At 40.4% G+C, this 24,978-nt stretch overlaps 1 protein-coding gene across 6 annotated transcripts in view; it reads right to left on the reverse strand.

Moving 5' to 3' along the window:
- Window positions 1–24,978, reverse strand: part of RBMS1 (RNA binding motif single stranded interacting protein 1) — a 139,643-nt gene that overhangs the window by 10,046 nt on the left and 104,619 nt on the right. For 5 of the 6 annotated variants that reach the window (XR_014026704.1, XR_014026705.1, XM_081329710.1 and 2 more), the window contains exons 5-7: window positions 13,464–13,621; window positions 10,658–10,737; window positions 354–469 (exon numbers count right to left, since the gene is read on the reverse strand). Coding sequence is in view for 4 of the 6 variants with exons in the window: in XM_081329710.1 (XP_081185836.1) it covers window positions 354–469; window positions 10,658–10,737; window positions 13,464–13,621 (354 nt within the window). In the remaining 2 variants the exon portion in view is untranslated. The remainder of the gene's footprint in view (window positions 1–353; window positions 470–10,657; window positions 10,738–13,463; window positions 13,622–24,978) is intronic. The other variant, XM_081329708.1, reaches the window with a different exon arrangement.

The raw sequence follows: 24,978 nt of genomic DNA on the forward strand, positions 1-24,978 counted from the left end.
AATGCCCCTTGCTTTTCTGACATGACTTGGAAGGCTATTCTGGTTCAGTGCTGTGATTAGGTTACGGTTTGATTTGATTAAAGGTATTTAATTGCCATTTCCTCCCTTTGCTGACGTGCAATTTTGATTCTATTGCATTTTGTTTATTGTTCTTATTGATTTGACTCCTAGTCACAAAGCAATAAATGGTCTTTAACAAAATTAAAACATTCCTAGAAAGGGATTGCATATTTGATTTTAATTTCAATGTTTATATTATCAAGAAGGCAAATAGCACAGAAATGTAAAGTACTATTAACTACTTTCTTAATCTACACACACATAAACTTTAAAAGGTTGAAATGAGAACTTACAAGTCTCACCTCGCCTTCTCTGTGCCATGCTCTTCCATTTTGTATATATTTGTTCTGATTCTGTCTCTTTTTTTGTCCTCCATCCGCAAACTTGCACAACAAAGGTTCTGTAGGAGCTAAACAAAATCCTTTAGGATTAATTTGATGTACTAGTCTCTGGGATTGCAAAATGATATATTTTCTTCTCACTATTTGAAAAGGTCTTACTGCCATCTGATTTAGCTTAATTATCTAGATCAGCAATCTAGTATACATAAATGTATGCGGATTACTGAATTAATAGGACTATTATCTTTACATTCAGCCAAGTCAGTAAGATGAATATAGAGTAACAGATAGTCCTTGATTTGCAACTTTATAACTGATCCTGGAATTATGGCCTAAGTCGCTGTGGTCATTAAGTTGAGGCACCTAAGTAAACAGAAATAATTTTCTGGCCTCTTTCATAACAGTTGTTAAATGAACACAATGGTCATTAAGTGAATGTATTCGTTTGAATGGGCAGAAACCATAAAAAACATAGCGAATCATGGTTATGAGACTGCAGAACATCACGGCCTATTGTAAAGCTGATCCATTCCACATGCATTCATGTGACCATTTATGAAGGCTAGGGTGCTTTAAAGCCCCTTTTGTGGCTGTCATAACTTCAAATCATAAAACAGTCATAAAAAACCCAGTCATTAAGTGAGGACTATCTGTAGGAGAATGCTCATTTCAACTCAGTACATTTTCAACTACTGATTTTCACCTCTCTGTATACTGTACATTTTTTATACTATATAAAGATACCGTAAACGTAGATATACAGATACACCAATGGAGGATTTATTCACTGGCACAGAGAAATGCTCTAGTTCAGTGGTTCTCAACTGTGGTCCGCGGACTGGTGGGGGCTTCAATGTCATCACGGGGTCCACGAAGGCTTGAAGAAATGTTATGATTTAAATCTAGAGTTAAGTCTTGATGGTCCGTGGCCATGCTCTGTGGCCACAAAAGATACTTAAAGGGGTGGTGGTGAAGAATGCATTCATATTAGAAATTTTCTCATTCATTTAATACAGGACCCTTTAAGACTGGATTCTTCTATCTTTATATACAAGATAGAAACTTTTCTAGCGTTTATCAAAGTACCCTTTTGAAAACAGGCATATGTGCACAGATACACAGACAAAAAGAGGCTGTTTGTGGAATCTGGATTCAGCAAGTATAAGCCTGTAATATTTATTCTAGTAAGTCTCACTGAATTCAACAGCTCGTATTGCAGTGGTCCCCAACCTTTAGGGCTTGGTGACCCAACTGGGGGTGGCGGGGGAGGGAGAAAGGCCATGCAAGCTTGTGCGGCCCAGATCCGAATGGCCAGGTAGCGGGCCGCAGCCTGGGGACTCCTGTCCTATTGCTCTCTATGTATTCACAGGATACTTCTATGCTGAAACTGGATCTTTTTAGTGCACTGTTTTTGTTTTATTCTTCTTGCAAAAAGGAAAGGGCAAAAAGTCATTTTAATCTACCTGCATTACATCCCAATGAATTCAGCAGTTCTTAATCCAAAGAAAGTGCGTTTATAACTTCTAGTCCTGCTTAGTCACCATATTCCTTTCATTCCCCTCTAAATAGAGATGATACACTGTAGAGCTTCCCTATTCATGGAGATTCTGCACCAGCTGAGGTACAGTTAGTCCCCGACTTACATCCACAATTGAGCCCAAAATTTCTGCTGCTAAGCAAGATAGTTGCTAAGTGAACAGCGCCTTGCTTTACAAACTTTTTTGCCACAGATGTTAAGCGAATCACTGCAATTGTTACATGGTCATTAAGCAAATCCAGCTTCCCCATTGACTTTGCTTGTCAGAAGCTCACAAAAGGGGGGTCACATGACGGGACATTGCAACCATCATAAATACATGCCAGTTGCCAAGTGCCCCAATTTTGATCGCGTGACTTACAGGGATGCTACAATGGTTGTAAGTGTGAAAAACAGACATGAGTCACGAACGCTTGTAAGTCAAGAACTACCTACTTCTGATTTTCCATCATCCTCATCTGTATGGAGAATCTTAATGGACAGAGGATGCTCTGCAGCTTCAAATGGTCAGACATTCAAAGTCTACAGCATTTCTTGTCCAATAGTATCTTCCTCCATTACACTAATAAATTCTTCCATCCCACATTTTATTGTTAAATTTATTTGGAGGAAACCCCTTCCCTTCCTTTTGAAAAAAAAATGTCAATAAGATACAGCTATGCACTGAATGCTGTTTACATAGCTGTTCTGTTGCATTATATATCCGAAATTAAAATGGTGACATTATGAAGCACTTCTATGACACATAACGCCTGTTTTGGCACGTATCTAATATTTTCGTCATCCAGGAGGATCTTGCAGAATTAACTGTGAGCATGTAACAGTATAAGCAAGTTTTGCAGATCTTAATTCTATTTGTGTTCTCTAACAGCTTAAACAACCTTAAAGGGATCCAACTGCATTCAACTATTCTCACCTATAGTTTTGAGTGCAAATCCATCCATCCATCCTTTTCTGCCTTTTAAATCAGAATTACAAAGACAACAATGGATGGAAACTAATCAAAGAGAGATCCAACCTATAACTAAGGAGAAATTTCCTGACAGTGAAAATTAGCCAGTGGAACATTTTGCCTTCAGAAATTGTGGGTGCTCCATCACTGGAGGCTTTTAAAAAGAGACTGGATAGTCACCTTCTGTAATGGTATAGGGCAGGGGTAGGGAACCTTGGCTCTTTTATGACTTGTGGATTTCAACTCCCAGAATTCCTGAGTCAGCATGGCTGGTAATAGGTAACATGTTTATTATAAACTGAAGTTTTTACCTTACTTCATAAACATGGTCGATGGCTAGGGATTCTAAGAAATTCTATTATAAAATATCTAGTGAGTGGAAGAAGGTTGCTTTAAGTTCTGAAAGTCTGAATCTTGATAATGCTTTAATTTTAAGGTATTTCTGCATGGGAAGAGATAGAATGACGAATGAATACCTGAAAATAGTCTGCAAATCTAATTTGAACTGTAAAGTTCACGTTAAGAGGAATGTATCAGCTACAAAGATCAGCTACAAACATGATGGGTGGAAGCTGGCAGATACAAAAAAAGGTCCTTTTTGGCAGTGACACTATATATATGGAATTTCTTTCCCCCAGGAGATGCAATTAGCTTTCTTCCTGTTGACTTTTACGTGGGCTTTTAGTGGCTCCATTTTTCTTCAGATTTTATCATAGAATGGCTGACTGAACAGAACTATTTTGACTAAAACACAGCTGTTCCTCCCTTTCCTTGTAATACACTTAATGACTCTGTAGAAGCACTACCATAAAGTCGGTTGTTAATACTTTCAGCTAATAATAATTTTCCTGCTTCACTGATTTTCAGCAAACAACATTCCATAGACTATATAAACCCTGTCTCAAAATATAATATGAATTATATAAACCATAAGCTTGAAAATTCTGGGATGTCTGATCATCCCAACCACTCCAGCTGCCATTTTGTATTAACAATGCAGTCATTTGCATTTCACGTAGTGCTTTGAATTGACTGCTATTTATAATGATATGTTGTAGAGAAAATCATTTCTTAGAGTATACATTTCTACGGTGAACAATGCTAAAATTGTTCTAAACAATTGTTTTGTTGTTTGTGATTTCTCCATTATCTGTGAGTTCTGGTAATTTATCAATTTTCAGGAAAATCGGTTTGTTGTTTTTATGGAATATAAAGACAGGGATTAGACTGAATTACACTCAGATTACATTACTTGGGCTAGATATTCAGAAGCATGTTCTCAGTCAGTTTCCTTACTCTCGTTTCCAGTAAAACATGCACACAAACTTTTTAACAGAAAGATAATTTAGCAAGAAATATAATTTTAGCATACAAATTAGGCTGGAAGTTATTTTATCATGACAGTGGTCTGCAAGTACTTTCAATGGGTTCAGAAGTCTAGTAACATAATCAGAAAAGGAATTAATTCCTCCCCGCTCCATCCACAGATTTTCAACTGTACATTATTAAACCATATTATGTTGTTTGATTAAGTTAATCCTCGAGATAGGACCATATGCATAGTCACATGTTGCAACAGCTGTTAGATGAAGCATTTCACCTAATGACCCCCATCCCTACTTTCCCCAATGAACTGTTAAATGAACATGCAGGTTGTTAAGCAGAGCATGGAGCACCTCAGGGATGGAAGAGGCCCCTGGAGGCACAGCCGTAGCCTTCCCTCTCACTATATGAAACTGGCTTCCTAGACAAAACTGGGCAGATCAAACTGGACTGATTTGTCTTTTTAAAATAGTATTTTAAAAGCAGGCTGGCATATTACAGCAAATGTGAGGTATTTATCATCTCCAGATTGGAATAAAATCTCCCAGGAACAGATGAGGAAAAACAGGATGTAAATGGAAATCCTCCTCCTCTTCTTCCTTCTTCTTCTCCTCCTCCACCACCATCATCATCATCATGATGCAGAGGTTAAAGTGCAGTATGGCAGGCAAACTCTGTCCACAGCCTGGAGTTCGATCCTGATGGGGCTTCAAGACTGAGTCAGCCTTCCATCCCTCTGAGGTCGATAAAATGAGGACCCAGATTATTGGGGCCAATATGCAAGATAATGCTTACATTGTAAACCACCCAGAAATTGCTGTAAAGTGCTATTGGGCGGTAATATCAATTTAAATGCTATTCCGATTGCTATTATGGCCGCTGTGCTTCCTACCCTGCTGTAAAGGCATAAATCTTACTTAACCTTGCATACGGAGAGCTGAGTACCAAGAATTGTGCAGTGTCTTCTGGAACGAAATTATATAAATTTCTGTCCTATTCTTGGCTACTGGATTACATGACTCTGGGCCCCAGCAGTTTACAATCCCTCTTATATCCCCACAACAAGCTCTCCCTTCTCTGCCTGGTGCAGATTTCTTGAGTTCTACTCAGTTGTCTGTTTTGCTCAGAAACACAACATGTTATATAGGACCTCAACCACAGCCTGTCTACACCTATATTCCTCTGACGAATTCATTCATAATTAAGCTTAAGGAAGCTGGGCTCACAAACCAAGGACTCCAGTTTACTTAAGAAATGGGAATGAGAGCAGCACCTGCCTCAATGATATTCCTTCCTTTTTCTCCACATTCAGGAACATTTTTGCCCTGTTTTAGTGCTGAAGCACCTCATTTGGGTAGCAGGCCCCAACCATTATTTGCCTGCTCTCTACCACCCAGTTAACACTATGCGAGTAAGTGCCTCCTTCTAGCAGATTGCACATTATGGAGCAGTGGCAAGTTGGATGCCTAGAGAAGAAGCCTTGGCCCTATGTACCTGTGGGAGGACCCTGAACAGTCACTACTGTCAATCATTATTGGCAATCCCTTTCAGTGGTTTATTCAAATCAGTGGATCACAAGAAAATGAATGGGGAAGCAATGGCAAAACTAGACTGGCTTGTTCCTTTAGTGCAGGGGTGTCAAACTCACAATGTCACGTGACGTGTTGCAATGTATCTCAACTTTTTTTCCATTGCCGGCAATGGGGTGGGCACGGTTTCGGCATGATGCATCCGGCCTGCAGGCCAGCCATTTGACACCCCTGCTTTAGTCCTTATCTGAACACTGATTTCACAGATATAAGTCTTGATTTCCTCGTTTCTCTAAGTTGGTTCTGGTTTGTAACAATGGCTCTTACAGAATAACTCTGCAGCTACTGTACCTTCATACACATTCCCGCTAATACTACCAACTTTTTTTAGTCTTACATCTATTCTATTCCAACAACAGCAAGAATTGAATAGGTTTTAATGCTTCCTTGGTTCTTTCTGAATAGTCCTAATACTGTAGACTGTCAGGGATCTTTTACTTTAGAGATTCCTTATTCTACAAGATAATTTTAGAAATGTTTATAGTATGCTATAGTTTGAATTGCTGTTTTTATCCTATGTCTGTACGGTGCTAAGTTAAAGGCACAGGGTTAACAGATATACTACCACTATGATTGTTACTTGCCTAGGCTCTTCGATTCTTTTTAGGAACTTCTACAGTTGTACTTTTTTTTGAATGGGACAGGTGCCCAAAGTTTACTCATTTGCACACTTTAGTATAAAAACATTTCTAAAAAAAATGCTTCTTACAAAGTTCAATAGATTTTTTTTAAAAGAGTCTGGCCTGATTTTCTTAGAAATGTTTGTTCAGCGTTTCCTGAACACTTTCTTGCTGTCCGAGAGTCCCAGCTTTTTCTCCTGCCAACTTATCTGGCCATTTTGCATTTGATTCCAGATGTTTTTTTTCAGCTTAGAAGGATATGACAGCATGGCTTTTTTAGATGGTTTTCCATCCAAATCTGTTCAGTAACATGTCCTGACTTCTCTGTTCTTGCAGATTTTTCTGATCCAAATCAAGACTTCTGATTTAGCCAACAGTCCTCTATTAGAAGGATTTTGCTTTTTGGCAGATTTATTTATATTCAATATATTTTATCCTTGTCCTACACAGAAGTAAGCTGTGCTGCTAACAGACAGTAACTACTGCCTCTTCTAAAGCTGGAATGAAGCAAACCTTGCCCTTTTCACTATGTCAAGAAGCAAATGTGAATTTTAAAAGACCACTGAAGCTAGCCAGACATCAGAAGAGTACAAGACAGGTCAGAAGTGGCAATGTGTAAGATGTTCTGAATGCAAACCATTTTGAATTCAAACAGCTGTGTTTTGAGTTCAAAATAACTATTTGAAAGAATCGGTTTCAGTCATTTCAAAGTGCCCCAAAACAATCCACTTAAAAAGCAAAGCAACTGTTTTGAACACAAAACAGCTGTTTCAAGCTCAAAACAGAGATATCAATTTCAAACAGTTCAAATTCAGACTATTAGTCAGAAACTATGTGGACCTTATACACACAAGCAAAGAATTTGATGCTCTTAGAGGAAGCGTAGGAAAAAAAGACAAAAGTCTTTTGTCTGGCTCTTGGGAGTTCATTGCATCTTATGCCAGTCAGCTGGGTATTAAACTAATACATAAGGTTGATAATTAACTGAATTACTACTATTAATAATACCTTAATAATATCTCACATCCTTTACATGGACGACTTGAAGCTGTATGGAAATATACCATCTGAAATAGAATCGCTGCTCAACATGTCCACATATGTATTCAAGATATTGCAATAGTTTGGACTGGACAAATGTGACCTGCTTACCATCAAATTAGGGAAAATGGTGAAAGCTGAAGGAATCAAGATGTCCTATGGAAATAACATGAAGTATCTGGATGAAGATGGCCACTATAAATACTTGGGCATCCTTCAGGCTGACATCAAGCACAATGAAGCCAAGAAAAAGGTTAGAAATGAATATATCAGGAGAGTGAAGAAGATCTTAAAGTCCAAAATCATGGAGGACATACTATCAAGGCAATCAACACTTGTGCAATTCCAGTCATTAGATACACAGCTGGAATGATGGAATAGACCAAGCAGAACTAAAAGCCCTGGATAGAAAGACCAGAAAAATAATGTCAACAATGTTGACAGACTTTATTTTTATCAAGGAAAATGGGTCGGCATGGAATCTTGCAAGTACATTAGACAATTGAAGAAGAAAAAATAGCATTAGAAGAATATATTAAGGATAATGTAGAACAGACATGTCAAACTTGCGACATCATGTAATGTCGCGCAATGTATCAGGATGGTTTTGCCATTGCTGTCAATGGGGTGGGTGTGGCTTCCGGATGACGCATCCGGTCTGCGGGCCGGCAATTTGACACCCCTGATGTAGAAGATGCACTGAACCTAGTATACCAGGAAGGCCTACTGAATATTGGAGAGACCAAACTTGCCTACAAGACCAAATGAAGAACAGAAAGCAGACATGGGAAGACAAAGCATTACACGGCCAGTACATTAAAAAAAAAAACAGCAGGGAAAGCAGATAATAACCAGAGCTGGCAATAGCTAAGAGCAGGAAAGTTGAAGAAAGAGACAGCGGGGCTAATTCTGGCTGCACAAAACCAAGCCTTGAGAACAAATGCATACAAAGCCAGAATTGAGAAGACAGCAACAGATAGCAAGTGTTGCCTTTGCAAAGAACCTGAGAAACAGTGGACCATCTGGTTAGCTGTTGCAAGACTGACTACAAACAATGGCATGACATAATAGCAACAATGGTACATTGGAAGATCTGCAAGAAATACCATTTGCCTGCAAGCAAGAACCGGTGGAACCATAAAAGAGATAAAATAATAAAAAATGAAGAAGCTAAGGTGCTCTGGGACTTTAGATTTCAAACAGGCAAGCACCTGCCACATAAAACCAGAGACTTAACAATTGTTGATAAGAAGGACAAAAAAGTCTGGATAACAGATGTAGCAGTATCTGGAGACAGCAAACGAGAAGAAAAAGAACTGGAAAAGATAACAAAATACAAAGACCCGCAAATAGAAATAGAATGATTGTGGCGAAAAAAGGCAAAGTTAGTACCAATAGTCATGGGCACCTGGGTGCAATCCCAAAGCAACTGGAGTACCATTTGAACACCATCGGCATTGACAAATTCACCATCAGTCAATTGCAAAGAGCAGCTTTACTCGGAACAGCTTACATCCTGCACAAAGATACCTCTAGCATCATCAAATATCCACATCTGCCTATTCCAGGTCCTTGGAAAGAATTCGATAGGTAGACAAAAATGTCAAATCCAGTCTGAACATCTGGTATACTGTGCAACAGGTCATAATAATTATATACCAGATAGTTATATGTTGAAAAGAATAAAGTGGATAATTGATGCAGCAGTACAAGGGGATAGTAGAATAGAAGAAAAAGAATTAAAGAAGTTCACAAAAGATCTGAAAACTGGGGCATGGGGCCCCTCAAAAAACTCTGACTTCGCAGAGAACATCAATGAGCAAAGCAACAATCACTGGTAAAAACATGGAAAAAGAATGTACATTTGTTAAGAAGTTCTACAATACTGATGGCATGGTTTGGACATACAACAATTATGAGATAAATGACATTTAATTCCATTTTTTTCTTAATCTAAATTCTGCTGTTCAGCCTGCTCTTCCCACTGTCGTATCATCTGAGTAACACTGGACAGTAAAACAAAGGCTTTCTTGTTGATTGATCGATTGCTTGGTAGATGTAGTAAGTGCTCTTCTTACCCTGCACTCCACATCTGGTTAATTATTTTTATTTTTTAATCCTATAGAGAAATATGTTACTCTATTCTGGTAGATGTTGATAATAAAAGGGTGGTTGCTTCTGGCAGTATTATGAGCTATCATAAGTTGAGAGCTGTCCATCACAAAATGGGCTGGGATTCTAACAGCAACCAATGAACACATTATTTTTTATTAACAGGAGCTGTTATGATTTTTTTCCTGCTTCTGCAATAGTAATATACAAGATACTTTGGTATGAACAGCAGCAACAACAATAAAAATCAATAAAAGAAAAACCACACGATCAGCTTCATCTCATTATATATTTGGGTACCAAAGTTTCATATGAAGAAGAGTCAAATACAGTGCTAGCAAGCAAACAAATCTATGTGAAAAGTGAGCTAATTAAAAACTGAAGACTCATTTTATCCTTCCTTTTCCTGCACTCACATTCCAGAGTTACTTACTACAGCTACAGGGATTTGAAGTGCTGTAATGTATGCTTTGGTGCTAGAACATTATCATGATACTAGTTTTTCCGTCTGGTCTCTCCTTTTGATTACAGTAAGTGGAATAAATAATGCTTGCACTACTGAAGAGTTGAACGACAGAGGCAACAGTATCCATAATCTCCCTGTTCACATACAGCAACCTTTTCAGAGTTTCTGCAACCATGTGAAAAATTTCCACAAAAGGGTGCTCAATGTACAGAAGAATGGCCAGGGACACTGACAATAGCCTAATTCACAAGTCACATCTGCCCACATGACTGTCTGCTGAGGGAAGAATGGACTGTTTACATGTTCGAAAGGGATCGGTTTGAATTGGCCTGGGGCTAGCAATCCTCTCATGTTAATTAAGATAATAAGGGAGGGACTATCAGAGAAGGGTGGGAACAGAAGGCACTCTTCCTTCTATCTTTCTCCCCAAGTCTGATTAACGCTGCAAAGGGAACAGGAGCATTTTGCTTTAAAAAAAAAAGATGATGACACAACACCCACATTGTTGTTCTGCCTCCCACTTTTTATACCCTAGTTCTAAAACTCATTAACTTCGCATTTTCCAAGGAATGAACAAACATGCAAACACATAAACAAATACATGCACACCACTTACCAGAAACTCCTGGTGGGGTTTTAATAAATTTCCCATTAAAATGAGCAATCACTGCTTCACATTTCTCTGTCGATTCCATCCTACATAAAATATAAATATATATGTGTGTGTGTGTGTGTAAAGTGTATTATTGTATTTATGTACATTAATACAACTCTGCCCAGGGTTCCCCTTTGGTGAGGTGGGTGGCCAATAAATTTTATAAACAAACCATAGTTTCAGTTCTTTTACCGTATGGTTACAATGATTTGACGAAATTGTTGATTTGATTCAGACAGAAGGTCAAAGATGAGCACGACTGGTCAGGCATAACATTTCTGTGCTTTTGTTTCCCTGTAAATACTGACATTTCCTCCCTTGAGCTACCTTTAATTTTCTGACAAACTGGAAGTGAACGAGAGGACGCAGAAGCCCAAGGCTCATTTTCACAGCGCCTAACCTAGTTTCCCGACCGTTGGCGTGGTTAATATAGAGCTAGAAGGATTCAGTTTCAGGCAGCCTCCTAGGTTTTTACAACTGAATGTAACTGAATGCCTCAGCTTTACTTTCTCTCTTGCCCATTTCTAGGAGGAGTTTTGTTTAATGACATACACTGAAGATTTATTTTCCCTTATTCTGCCAGGCTATGTCCAACAGGCTGCCCCTCCTATTATAAGCCTGCAGAGCTTCTATATTTATGGGCATATGAATAGCAAACTAATAGCACTTAAACTTATATACCGCTTCGTAATGCTTTACAGCACTCTCCAAATGGTTTTACTGAGTCAGCATGCTGCCTCATTTTACCAACTTTGAAAGGATGAGAGGCTGAGTCAACCTCGAGCCCTCTCAGGACCGAACTCCTGGCTGTGGGCAGGGTTAGCCTGCAATACTGCATTCTAACCACTGCACCACCATGGCTCATGAAGCAGGCTGTCCCAATCTTAAAGTTGCAAAAAGACTAATTTTTTTATCATGCTTTTGTATGTTGGTATTGGAGCAGATTCCAGAGAATATCGTGAATAGTCCAGAAATCACTAGAGGGATCACCAGCAGGAAAAAGGAGTTCCTAGTCCTGCTACATAGGGCTTTAGTCAGACCCCATTTAGAATACTATGCCGCTTCTGGAAACCTCACTTAAAAAAAGATATTGGTAAGTCTAGAGATGGGCAACAAAAATAGTGCAAAGTCTGAGGGACAAAACACATCAGGAGACACTGGAGGAACTGAATATGTATAGCCTGGAGACAGAAGGGAAATATATTAAGGGTGTGAATAAGGTTCCAGATGGCAGTGTTTTCAATATTGAGCAAAAATCAAGGACACGAGGGCATAACCTCAAACTGAGAAATTTAAAAGTAACGTTAGAAAGTTATTACTTCACAGAAAGACTAGTGGAAGCTTGGAACCAACTTCCAGCAGAGGTAGTAGGTCAATTGTCAGTAACTGAGTTTAAACATGCTTAGGATAAGCTCACGTTTATATTCAACATAAATAAATAAATAAAAATTTAATAATAAAAAATAATAAATTAAAAATAAAACAAAAACAATAAACACTCAAAGGGCACAGTTGATGGGCCACTGGGTCTTTTTTTCCTGTCAGTTTTCTATGTTTCTATAAAACAAAGAAATGGATCATTAAGACAAATTGATTCAGAGTTCTTTCTTGAGGCACAAATGATCAACCTCAAATGATCATATTTAAGACATATTCCTAATTGGGCCTTTCAGATGTCCTAACCATGTACCCATTCCCTGCATTACAAACTTTTTAAGGGAGTTGGATCTTCACACAATGTGTCTAAAACAACAAAGGCAGGATAAAAAAAAATTATCAAAAAAATGACCAGCTGAGCCTGCTCATTTGTGCCCTGAGTGAGAACTCTGGATTGATTTGTTCTATGAGACATTTTAAAAGCAGTCTCACAAACTATGGCAAATGTGAGATATTTATGATTCTTCAAAAGTTGCTGAATGAAACCTTCCAGGAATAGCTGAGAAAAGGCAAGATGTGAATGTACATTGATTTGTTCTTTGATCCATTTACTTGTTCTTTTGGTTATCCATGGCATTCTTAAGACTCTTCTCCAACAACAAAAGCATCAATACATTTCTCTTCTGATTGTTCAAAGTCAAATATTTGTAATATGTCTGAGCTTTTTTCTACATAAAAAGCCATTTAACTGACTATAATATTCACTAAGAAAAGCACGCAAATGGAACTGCCTGTCAATTAACTACTTGTCTGACAGCAATCTAAAATGCTCTTATGTAAGTGATCGCCTGCTTCTCAATTGCAACAGCAATGAAACTTAAATTGAACATTGCAGTACGAAATAAAAATGAGGGAAAACTTTGCTTCCTAGGAGCCAAGACTTATTTCATTTAAATACAAATATTACATGATTTGTTCAACAGATATACATACTTCATATAAATATCTCATCCCTTATTTTTCAGATGGTTGAATATTATTTGACCAATTAGTTGAGCCATTACTATTTGTTCAGATGATACCTTTGAATCAAATTCATTTTTATAGCAAAGCCGGAGAGGTTTTCCCAGCTCAGCATCTCTTTGCCCCTTTACTGAAGAAATGTAATGTAACTGGAATGTTCAATCCAATAGAAGAGAATATATGTAGGTCAGGCTGGTTGTTTGTTCACAGATATCTCATTACCCAACTAGGAAACATCAACAATGCACTGATGATGTTACCTATTTGGGTAATGAGACATCTGTGAAAAGTTCAGACAGCACCAAAGACTCAGGAAGAAACCATTTAAAAACAAAAACAAAAACCCCTTACATGAATGACAACCTACCTTGCAAAGCCAACTCCACGACTTGTGCCATTGGAATCACGAAGTATTCTTGTTGAGATAACCTGTCCAAAGGGTTTTAGCATATTCTCAAGCTCTTGTTCATCCATTGAAAGTGGCAAATTGGAAATATATAAATTAGTTGGATCTTGCTCCTGTTGCTGAAAAGCAATTAACATTATCTTATTAGTTGTTACAGTTATGAGCCATACAAAATATAAGATAGTTTCTATGGGATGTAATCTATTACCAAAGTCTTCAGAATAAAGTGAATCTAATAATAATATAGGCTACAGCCAACAAACTTTTAATTCTGAAGTCATCAAACAGCGGTCTACCAAGCTTCAATGGAGATCAATGAAAACTTCTCTAAAGAAACGGTTGTGTCCAAAACCTGTGATTACATCTATTCATTGCTACCAGCATTCACAGCATGAAGCTCTTCCTTCTTGTGATAATGTAAGCTATTATTATCTCTACAATTACATTCAAATGAAAAAAATCCCAAATAAAAGGAGAAGCATTTGCTCCACAATGGCATAGAAAGCAAAGATGGAAGGCTGTGCTGCTTAACACCCTCCCCCCAATACCAAATTATCTCAATTACAACTAGTTGATTAGGCTGATTCACATAAAAAACAAAAGACAAAAGTTGCCATGTATGTTGCCTGCCTTCTCTTTTTTATATTATAAAAATGTCTTTGAGGAAGCATCCATCACAATGATGCAGAAGGTCAAAACTCATGCCTTGTGTTCAAAATCTCTATTAAGCAAGATGAAGATTCTTCTACTCATTTATGTTATTAATGGCACTGTCAACATCCCCAGGAAAAGCCACTCCTGGAGTCCTTAAAATATCTGAGTAGCTGGAGGCTTAAAGGGAGCACACAGATTTTCAATGCACTATTTAGATTCAGACTTATTTATAAATGCTATGCTTACATTTTCTTTTTCTTAGCTAAATCTCCACACACAGATACTTTCTAAGATCCTAATGGCAAAGAATATGTGGGTTTCATTTATGAAAACTACCCTTGCCAGATATTTTTTAAAAACCTCATTTTTCCTTTGCTTTCTAAGCTGCAGTGCACGACTAGAGAACATTTTTAAGGCCTGGAAGATTATAAGTAGGAAATGAGCTTTTGCTGTAAACATATAAACACACATACACACACTTTCCTCTGGCTCCAGCTCTGTAAAAATATTAGATCAACCAACTCAGATGTAATAACAAAGCAAAACACATTTAAGATCACAGTTTATGTGCCATAAATTCTGAATAATCATGTTGAGACTCCAGAAAGAGTACAGAGAAGATCAACAAAGATGATCAGGGGACTGGAGGCTTTAACATATAAATAACAGTTGCTGCAATTGGGTATGTCTAGTTTAAGGAAGAGAAGGACGAGGGGTGACATGATAGCAGTGTTCCAATATCACAGAGGCTGCCATAAAGAAGAGGAATTCAAGCTATTCTCCAAAGCACCTGAAGGCAAGACAAGAAGCAATGGACAGAAACTAATCAAGGAGAGAGGCAACCTAGAACTAAGGAGAAATTTCCTAACGGTGTGAACAATTAATCAGTGGAACAAGTTGCCTCCAGAAGCTGTGAATGAATGCTCCAGCACTGGAAATTTTCAAAAAGAGATTGTGAGGCATTTTCATCTTTTAGGGTGTTTTATGTTAATCTTTCACTATTAACATATAAGGAAGAGGTTAATATATGAAACTTTCAGTATGATGAATATACTTGGTTTTCCTAAAATATAACAAAATATCGTTATTAAATAGCAACAAGCTAAGTTAACCATTTCATCATAGAGTTTATGCACATCCTGAAGTATGCTCCAAGATGCAAAAAAAAAACAAAAACCCAAACAGAATTCACTGTTAAATCACAGCTTATTAAAAGCGCTATCTCTACACACACACACACACACACACACACACACACACACACACAAACACACATAAAAGCAGTGCTTTTTTCTAAAAAAAAAAAAAAGGTGCCGGAACTCTCATCTTGGCGGGCGCAGGAGGCGGGGGGGCGGTGCTGCTGCAGTCACAGGTGCGAAGGGTGTTGGCGGCAGGTTCCCCTCCCTGGTGCTGTGGGAGCAGCAGAGCCCACTCCATATGGCGGGGCTGCGCAATGTGGGCAGCGGAGGTGGTGCGGGTCAGGCGATGTTTTAATCTTATGATTTTAAAAATATATTTTTTCTATTGTAAGTTTCCCCAAACCTCGCCATGTGGATTGCATACAAATATTATATAATTGATAAATAAAGGTAGAACATATGTTAAATATACATCAAATGATAATATGCTTCCCTACAAAGTCAATTCTTGCTCAATGACAGACCAAGGAGTTAACTCGGAAAGGCAAGAGGAAAATCTAGAAGAGGTCTGTGCAGCTCTTCAACATCTTCATCAATGGTTTGGATGAGGGGATAGATGGGGAACTCATCAAATTTGCAGACAACACCAAGCTGGCAGGAATAGCCAATACTCCAGAAGATAGGCTTAAGATACAGGAGGATCTGGACAGACTCGAACACTGGGCGCTATCTAACAAAATGCAATTCAATTGTGAAAAAAGTAAGGTTCTACATTTAGGCAGGAAAAATCAAATGCACAGGTATAATATAGGTGGTACCCTGCTCAATAGTAGTAACTGTGAGAGAGATCTCGGAGTCCTAGTGTACAATCACTTAAATATGAGCCAGCAGTGTGCTGCAGCTGCCAAAAAAGCCAACACAGTGCTAGGCTGCATTAATAGAGGGATAGAATCAAGATCACCTGAAGTATGAGGACCCAGATTGTTGGGGGCAATTAAGCTGACTTTGTAATAATGCCGCTTGGGGGTGTGTGAAAGCCCTAACAAGCAGGCATATACATAGAATGAAGGCTACTGCTAAGCTTGTAAGCCGCTCTGAGTCTTTGGAGAAGGGCGGGATATAAATGTAATAAATAAAATAAAATAAAATAAAATAAGTACTAATACCACTTTACAATGCTTTGGTAAGGCCACACCTGGAATATTGCATCCAGTTTTGGTAACCACAATGTAAAAAAGATGTCGAGACTCTAGAAAGAGTACAGAGAAGAGCAACAAAGATGATTGGGGGACTGGAGGCTAAAACATATAGGGAACGGTTGCTGGAATTGGGTATGTGTAGTTTAATGAAGAGAAGGGTGAGGGGTGACATGATAGCAGTGTTCCAATATCTCAGGGGCTGCCACAAAGAAGAGGGAGTCAAGCTATTCTCCAAAGCACCTGAAAGCAGGACAAGAAGCAATGCATGGAAACTAGTCAAGGAGAAGCAACCTAGAACTAAGGAGAAATTTCCTGACAGTTAGAACAACTAACCAGTGGAACAACCTGCCTCCAGAAGTGGTGAATGCTCCAACACTGGAAGTTTTTAAGAAGAGACTGGCCAGCCATTTGTCTGAAATGGTATAGGGTTTCCTGCCTGAGCAGGGGGTTGGACTAGATGACCTCCAAGGTCCCTTCCAACTTCTTCTTCTTCTTCTTCTTCTTCTTCTTCTTCTTCTTCTTCTTCTTCTTCTTCTTCTTCTTCTTCTTCTTCTTCTTCTTCTTCTTCTTATTATTATTATTATTATTATTATTATTATTATTATTATCATCATCATCATCATCATCATCATCATCATCAACTTGTAGAAAGGAAAGGCCCACATTGATAAATTAAAAATCTTTGTGGTCTGCAAAGGAATGCTGGTGGGCTAATCAATGATTTGGTGACTAGAGGAGCATCTACAGTGTTGGAGCTTGTGGTCATGGTAAGCCATGGAGGCACTAGGCAACATGACTTTCAGGGCAGTGGTGGTGATTTTATTACTTTAAAAAAAAAGTCTGTGCTCTATCCAAGAGTGCTTGGTAGGCTGCATGTACAGGCCTGGTCTAGAATTTATTTTGGAGCATTCAACTATCTAGAGCAGGCATGTCAAACTCATTTTGTTTGAGGCAACTTTTTATAAAAGAATTGCCATTAACTTGTTTTAATAAAATAATTTAAATCAATTTTTCACTTGATTTCAAATTAAATGAATGAGTTTTTTTAGTTTAATTGCCAAATGCAATAAACTGATTTTAGGTATATGTTACTGGAAGGAAAAAGCAATCCCTGTTGCGTTACTGATCCCAGAGAAACATTTGCATGTATGCAGGTATCCTTAGAGTGCCATAGTTATGGATGAGAAATATTGGTTGCAAAGTTGGCATTTCTGGATGTAATACAGATATTTTGGACTTATTTTTGTTTCTTTGCATGTTTGATATTTTTAAAAAGGCATATGCTACTGACTACGCTTATGCACATATGTAAGATGATCACTGCTTGTCCAAAATTTTACTATACAGATAATACCCCCAGAAATTATTTTAGCCTTTTTAATAAATGTTGTTATTGATGTTAAGCTCACCAGGGAAAACATCATATATTGTTATGTATGTACTAGGTTAATTATTTAAAGACTGAAGTGTAACATAACTAGATTCTAAATAATCTATTTTTCAAAACACACAACAGTTCAAACAGTAAAAGTAAAGTCCAAATTAAGAATATTTCATTGTTAAGAATTGTTTAGATTCAAAAGTTTTCAAAAGTGTACAAAAGATACTATTTTTTTCTAGAATCAGCTAAATTAGACATATTACATTGAGAAAAATGTTCCTCATTTCTTTCCTGTTACCTTTGATTTCATTGCAGAGATGTTAACATAAGAAATAGATTATTTTGTTATCTAATTTTACCTTCCAAAAGACAGAAGCAGATGAAAAATGTGAGGTTCTTTCCTGTTGGCTTTTCTGAATTAGCTGTTTTAGATTCTAAAAGTTTAGTTCCTAAAGAAGTAATCCTGTAAATAATTTTAATGTACTCCTCTAGTGCAGGGTCTTTTATGACTCAAGGACTTCAACTCCCAGAATACCTGAGCCAGAATGGCTCAGCTTGGAAACCTCTCCCTTTCCCTTCAGCATGGCTGGCTCAGGATTTCTGGGAGTTGAAGTTCATGAGTCATAAAAAAGAGCCAAGATTGCTAGCCCTACAATAGGCTTAGGAAAACCAATAAGGGAGCTGGGTGGTTGTTGTTGTTTTTTGCAAAAAAAAAAAAGGTTCCGGAACGCCATTCTGAGCGTTCTATGAGAAAAAAGCCCTGCATACAAGTGTATTCTCTCCCTCCCTATTGTTTTTTGAAACCTATTTCCCATACTATGGCCTTGTAACTTGAGGACCAGGAACTTGTATATATAAGTTTAAAATTTTTATTTATTTGAAGTGGACTGTATTAGGACTAAGAAAATTAACAGGTACACAAAATATTTAAAAGTCTTTAGTTGATGAGAACAAGACTGTGATATGTGAAACAGCATTCAGGCCTAAAAATAATTATTCTGAGAAATAAACAGAAGCTATTATGGATTTAATTCCCTACTTCTTGATTTATTAAAAAGCTAGATTAGGGACATGCATTGTTCCTACTTTAAGGTGGCACCTACCTTATGGAATTATCTTTAATAATAATGAGCCACAGGTAAATTTATTTTTGAATATCCCACCAAATTTAGACAGTTTAATGTATTGGTGCTTTTTTATTGATACTTTAAAGCAGAGGTTTAAACAGTCATTTGATCTGGTTTGCTTTTACCTTTACCAATTATCTTCAATCCATTCTGATTTGTTGAAAAATTATTACTATTACCTGCATAAATAACAGACATCTTGATCATTCAAATAAGATTTAACAAGGATTAGTACAAATATTGGTAATCACTATAATTCAGATTAATTAGCCCCAGTTGCTAAAGCAATGCAAATCTTATTTGTTTAATTCTTATGTGCCCAGTCAAGTGCCTCATTTAGTAGTTTGGCTATCACATTTTACACCATCTTCAGCTTCCAGTCTAAGCACAAGAATGAGCCAATTTAAAAATGCATTTTGCACACTCCTATAACATTATTGCAATGGGGAATGTTGCTTATTCACAAAATGGCTACCATCCTCTTGGGACTACTACCCCAGTTTGCTTAGCTTTCCCTCAACTACTGGGCTATATTATCCCCAAAATTCTGTTGCCCCCCACTATTTTTATTCCTAAGAGGCCTCAAAGGCAGTTACGGAGATAGATAATACCATGGTCCAATTCTCTGGGCCTGTGGGAAGTCAGTTCTCCACAGATTCATAACAAAAATCACAGATGGAGCCTGAAACCTAACAAGAATCAAGGGAACGGTCTACAGTTACTGCCTACACTGCCTTTGATAGATACTCAGTATTTACTTCATCATGACATGCAGATGGATCAGATCTAGGGAGACATATCAATACTGTGCCCTGAAGATATATATTTTGGTAAGCTATATAAGTTCATGGAACAGACTACAAATAATATGACTAACCAGAGGACCATGCCTCTGAATATCAACTCCTATGGAAGGAGGGCACTATTTCAGTTTTGTTCTACATATGATCTTCTCATGGTCTCCACTGAGGAAACAGAATATTTTGTGTGGATTCAACACAAATTTTCTAATCTTCTTAAGCCCTTATTACTTAACAAATTTTCAGAGAAAATGCTCTGCTGTTAACAAAAATGCTTTTGTGAATGAGGTAATCATCAGAAGGAAAAAGTTAACATAGCAATGGACAAGATAACAAATTGTAAGTCTAGGCAACAAGTGCTTTAGATAAGGCAACGTTTTATATTTGTAATCTATATCAGAAATAATGATTTATAAAGATACATTAGAATTTTCCAAGAAAAGAATTACTCAGCAAATCTAACAAATCCTGGTCAGAAACATACAACAGTAATTCTATTAAAACAAATGTGATTTAAAAATACCGTATATACTTGAGTATAAGCCGACTCGAATATAAGCCGAGACCCCTAATTTTACCCCCCCAAAAAATGGAAAAAGTTAGTGACTCGAGTATAAGCCGAGGCTGGGAAATGCAGCAGCTCACCTTATGCTCCTCTCCAGAGATCTTCCCTCAGCAGCGGCCGGCAAAGTAGCTCGCACGCGAAACAAGCCTGGCAGAGGAGCCGGAGCGGCGAGCAGAGGCGCCCGGCCCAGATCCTGCAAGGCCCGGCCGAGACACGCCCCCAGCAGCGGAGCTGCTCCGGCTCCTCTGCCGGGCTTGTTTTGCATGTGAGCTACTTTGCCTGACGCTGCTGGGGTCGCGTCTCGGCCGGGGCCTTGCAGGATCCGGCCCGGGCGCCTCTGCTCGCCCTCAGCAGCACCTGGCCCGGAATCACATGCGAAACAAGCCCGGCAGAGGAGCCGGAGCGGCGAGCAAAGACGCCCGCCCGGATCCTGCAAGGCCCCGGCCGAGACGCACCCCCAGCAACGGAGCCGCTCCGGCTCCTCTGCCGGGCTTGTTTTGCATGTGAGCTACTTTGCCTGACGCTGAGAAGACCCGCTTGGGCACTTGGGTTGGTGTCAGTCTCCGCAGGCCCTTCTCGTTTCCAGGAACGTCAAGCGCGCTTGGCTCCCCACCCCCACGACAGGGCAGGGCAGGGCAGAGACTTGCTCGCCCTTCTGACGGCCCTGAAGAGAAACGAAGGGCTTGCAAACTCCCCGCGAGAAGCTGGGCGAAGTGCGCGGCTGGGCGAGTGTGTGCCTGCGCGCGTATTTACGAAAGAAACGCTCCGAGAGTTCTTCTTTCTCTGCCCCCTTGGGGGGAACTCTAGCAACTGCTGTAGCCGCGCTTCTCTTCTCGGCTCCGAAAATAGGGATTTCTACTCTCTCTCTCTCTCTCCCCTCCCCACCCCGCATTCTCCTGCCTCTTCGATTGCGACAATAAAAGGGCGAAGGGTGCGCTGGTTTCTTCCTCCTTCCTCCCCCCCTCCCCTCCCCGATTGTCAGGTGTGGCTTCGACTTTAGTTTTTGCCTACGGTGCTAGGGAGTTGCCAGTGGTGGGATCGTTTTCGGAGTTGCGTGCTTGGCCCAGAGGTGCAAACAAAATGTTTGGAAAAAGGGGGGTGAGGTGGGGTGGGGTGGGGTGGAGGAAGCAGTTTGCGAAGCAGCCGAAATGGGGGTATATAGAGGATGGGAGGTTCCCACCGAGAGAGCCAGCAGAGTTGTTGTCGAAGCGCGTCACACGCCTTTCCAACCACCAGAGAAGGGAGGAATAAGAAAGAAACACACACACACACCAGGAAATCGAGAGCGCCGCCTTAAGTTAAAGGTGGCGGACGGGCCCGAGAAAAAAGGCTGCAAAACTCCAATCTTTTAAAGCGTGCGGTGTTGTTGTGTTTTTTTTCCTCCCCCCGAAAGTGAACGGCAGCTTTCCGTACTAGTGTATTTGTACTGCCGCGAGTGACAACTGACAAAGCTTGCCGGTGTGATCTTGATTTTGGAACTGATGAAGTCTGTTAACTAATTGATTGGCACTCCGGTCGCTCATCGCCGTGAAACTAGACCTTGTTTTTGGTGTTTTTTTTGTACTTTGGGCTGATCAAATGGAATAAATGGAATAAATAAAAACACTGGCATGTCAAGACACCAGCACAAAGACCAAGGTACAAGCAGCTCTCCTTCAGTCATTATTGAAACATTTGATCAGCCCAACGTCTTCTTCTTATTATTATTATTAAATCTGTTTTTTAACCAAGCGTGACTTCACTGAGCTGAATAGTGCAGGGTTGCCTGCGTGTTTGCTTGTTCCGGGTAGAAAAAACGCTGTCGACCCCGGCATCTTTTGCGGGGAGGGGTGAGGTGGGGTGGGGTGGGGTGGAGGAAGCAGTTTGCGAAGCAGCCGAAATGGGGGTATATAGAGGATGGGAGGTTCCCACCGAGAGAGCCAGCAGAGTTGTTGTCGAAGCGCGTCACACGCCTTTCCAACCACCAGAGAAGGGAGGAATAAGAAAGAAACACACACACACACACACACACACACACCAGGAAATCGAGGAAGCTTGCGTAAGATCTGAAGGAGACACGATCGTGGGAAAGGCACCGAGCGTGCCGTGGAAAAAAAAGAAAGGGTGGACTTGGGCTCGGCTGGTTTCGCAACGGGAAATGGGAAATCCCCGCAAAAGATGCCGGGGTCGACAGTGTTTTTTCTACCCAGAACAAGCAAACACGCAGGCAACCCTGCACTATTCAGCTCAGTGAAGTCACGCTTGGTTAAAAAACATATTTAATAATAATAATAAGAAGAAGAAGTTGGGCTGATCAAATGTTTCAATAATGACTGAAGGAGAGCTGCTTGTACCTTGGACTTTGTGCTGGTGTCTTGACATGCCAGTGTTTTTATTTATTCCATTTATTCCATTTGATCAGCTCAAAGTACAAAAAAAACACCCAAAAACAAGGTCTAGTTTCACGGCGATGAGCGACCGGAGTGCCAATCAATTAGTTAACAGACTTCATCAGTTCCAAAATCAAGATCACACCGGCAAGCTTTGTCAGTTGTCACTCGCGGCAGTACAAATACACTAGTACGGAAAGCTGCCGTTCACTTTCGGGGGGAGGAAAAAAAAACACAACAACACCGCACGCTTTAAAAGATTGGAGTTTTGCAGCCTTTTTTCTCGGGCCCGTCCGCCACCTTTAACTTAAGGCGGCGCTCTCGATTTCCTGGTGTGTGTGTGTGTGTGTGTGTGTGTGTGTTTCTTTCTTATTCCTCCCTTCTCTGGTGGTTGGAAAGGCGTGTGACGCGCTTCGACAACAACTCTGCTGGCTCTCTCGGTGGGAACCTCCCATCCTCTATATACCCCCATTTCGGCTGCTTCGCAAACTGCTTCCTCCACCCCACCCCACCCCACCTCACCCCCCTTTTTCCAAACATTTTGTTTGCACCTCTGGGCCAAGCACGCAACTCCGAAAACGATCCCACCACTGGCAACTCCCTAGCACCGTAGGCAAAAACTAAAGTCGAAGCCACACCTGACAATCGGGGAGGGGAGGGGGGGAGGAAGGAGGAAGAAACCAGCGCACCCTTCGCCCTTTTATTGTCGCAATCGAAGAGGCAGGAGAATGCGGGGTGGGGAGGGGAGAGAGAGAGAGAGAGAGTAGAAATCCCTATTTTCGGAGCCGAGAAGAGAAGCGCGGCTACAGCAGTTGCTAGAGTTCCCCCCAAGGGGGCGGAGAAAGAAGAACTCTCGGAGCGTTTCTTTCGTAAATACGCGCGCAGGCACACACTCGCCCAGCCGCGCACTTCGCCCAGCTTCTCGCGGGGAGTTTGCAAGCCCTTCGTTTCTCTTCAGGGCCGTCAGAAGGGCGAGCAAGTCTCTGCCCTGCCCTGCCCTGCCGTGGGGGTGGGGAGCCAAGCACGCTTGATGTTCCTGGAAACGAGAAGGGCCTGCGGAGACTGACACCAACCCGAGTGCCCAAGCGGGTCTTCTCAGCGTCAGGCAAAGTAGCTCACATGCAAAACAAGCCCGGCAGAGGAGCCGGAGCGGCTCCGTTGCTGGGGGTGCGTCTCGGCCAGGGCCTTGCAGGATCCGGGCGGGCGTCTTTGCTTGCCGCTCCGGCTCCTCTGCCGGGCTTATTTCGCATGTGATTCCGGGCCAGGTGCTGCTGAGGGCGAGCAGAGGCGCCCGGGCCGGATCCTGCAAGGCCCCGGCCGAGACGCGACCCCAGCAGCGTCAGGCAAAGTAGCTCACATGCAAAACAAGCCCGGCAGAGGAGCCGGAGCAGCTCCGCTGCTGGGGGCGCGTCTCGGCCGGGCCTTGCAGGATCTGGGCCGGGCACCTCTGTTCGCCGCTCCGGCTCCTCTGCCGGGCTTGTTTCGCATGTGATTCCGGGCCAGGTGCTGCTGAGGGCGAGCAGAGGCGCCCGGGCGACCCCAGCAGCGTCAGGCAAAGTAGCTCGGCCGCGCGCAAGTCCTCGGTAAGTTCTTTTTTTGTTGTTCACTGGAGTATAAGCCGAAGTGGATTTTTCAGCCCAAAAAGTGGGCTGAAAAATTCGGCTTATACTCAAGTATATATGGTAAAAATAATTGTGCTCAATTTGTTCTAGAGCAAGCACTGACTTTCATCCTGGAAACCTGACAATTTTATAATGTTGCCTAATTGCCTATTTCCAATTCAATACTTTTTACTAAGTGCATATACATATTCCAAAGTAAAAATGCCCCATTTTGACGTAAAAATGATTGTTTCAAGTATAAGAGTGCAATATGCTTCAGTTTTGACCCTTTCCAGAATGTCTCAAGATAGAAACAGAGTTATATGAAACTTGGAACACTTCTACAAAGACCTAACCTAATCTAATTAAATAAATAACCTCCCATTTCATACTCAAAATAGTAGTTCTGTGCTGTTCAAGGGGATGTTTAAACCTTGAAACCAAAGACATGCACATGTGGGGACAAGAGTTGCTTATATGAATGATGAAACAGATATCCTGGCATAAGCTTCCCTCTTTCATGGATGCATCATGATGTTGGACACATATACCTCAAGAGCAGAACTTAAGTTGTGATGTTCATTTTGTCATTCTGATGAAACTGGGTGCCTCTGCTTGAAACAGTTCAAATTTGGAATGCT

This window comes from Vipera berus (assembly GCF_964194415.1).
Source record: "Vipera berus genome assembly, chromosome: 1".
NCBI lineage: Eukaryota > Metazoa > Chordata > Lepidosauria > Squamata > Viperidae > Vipera > Vipera berus.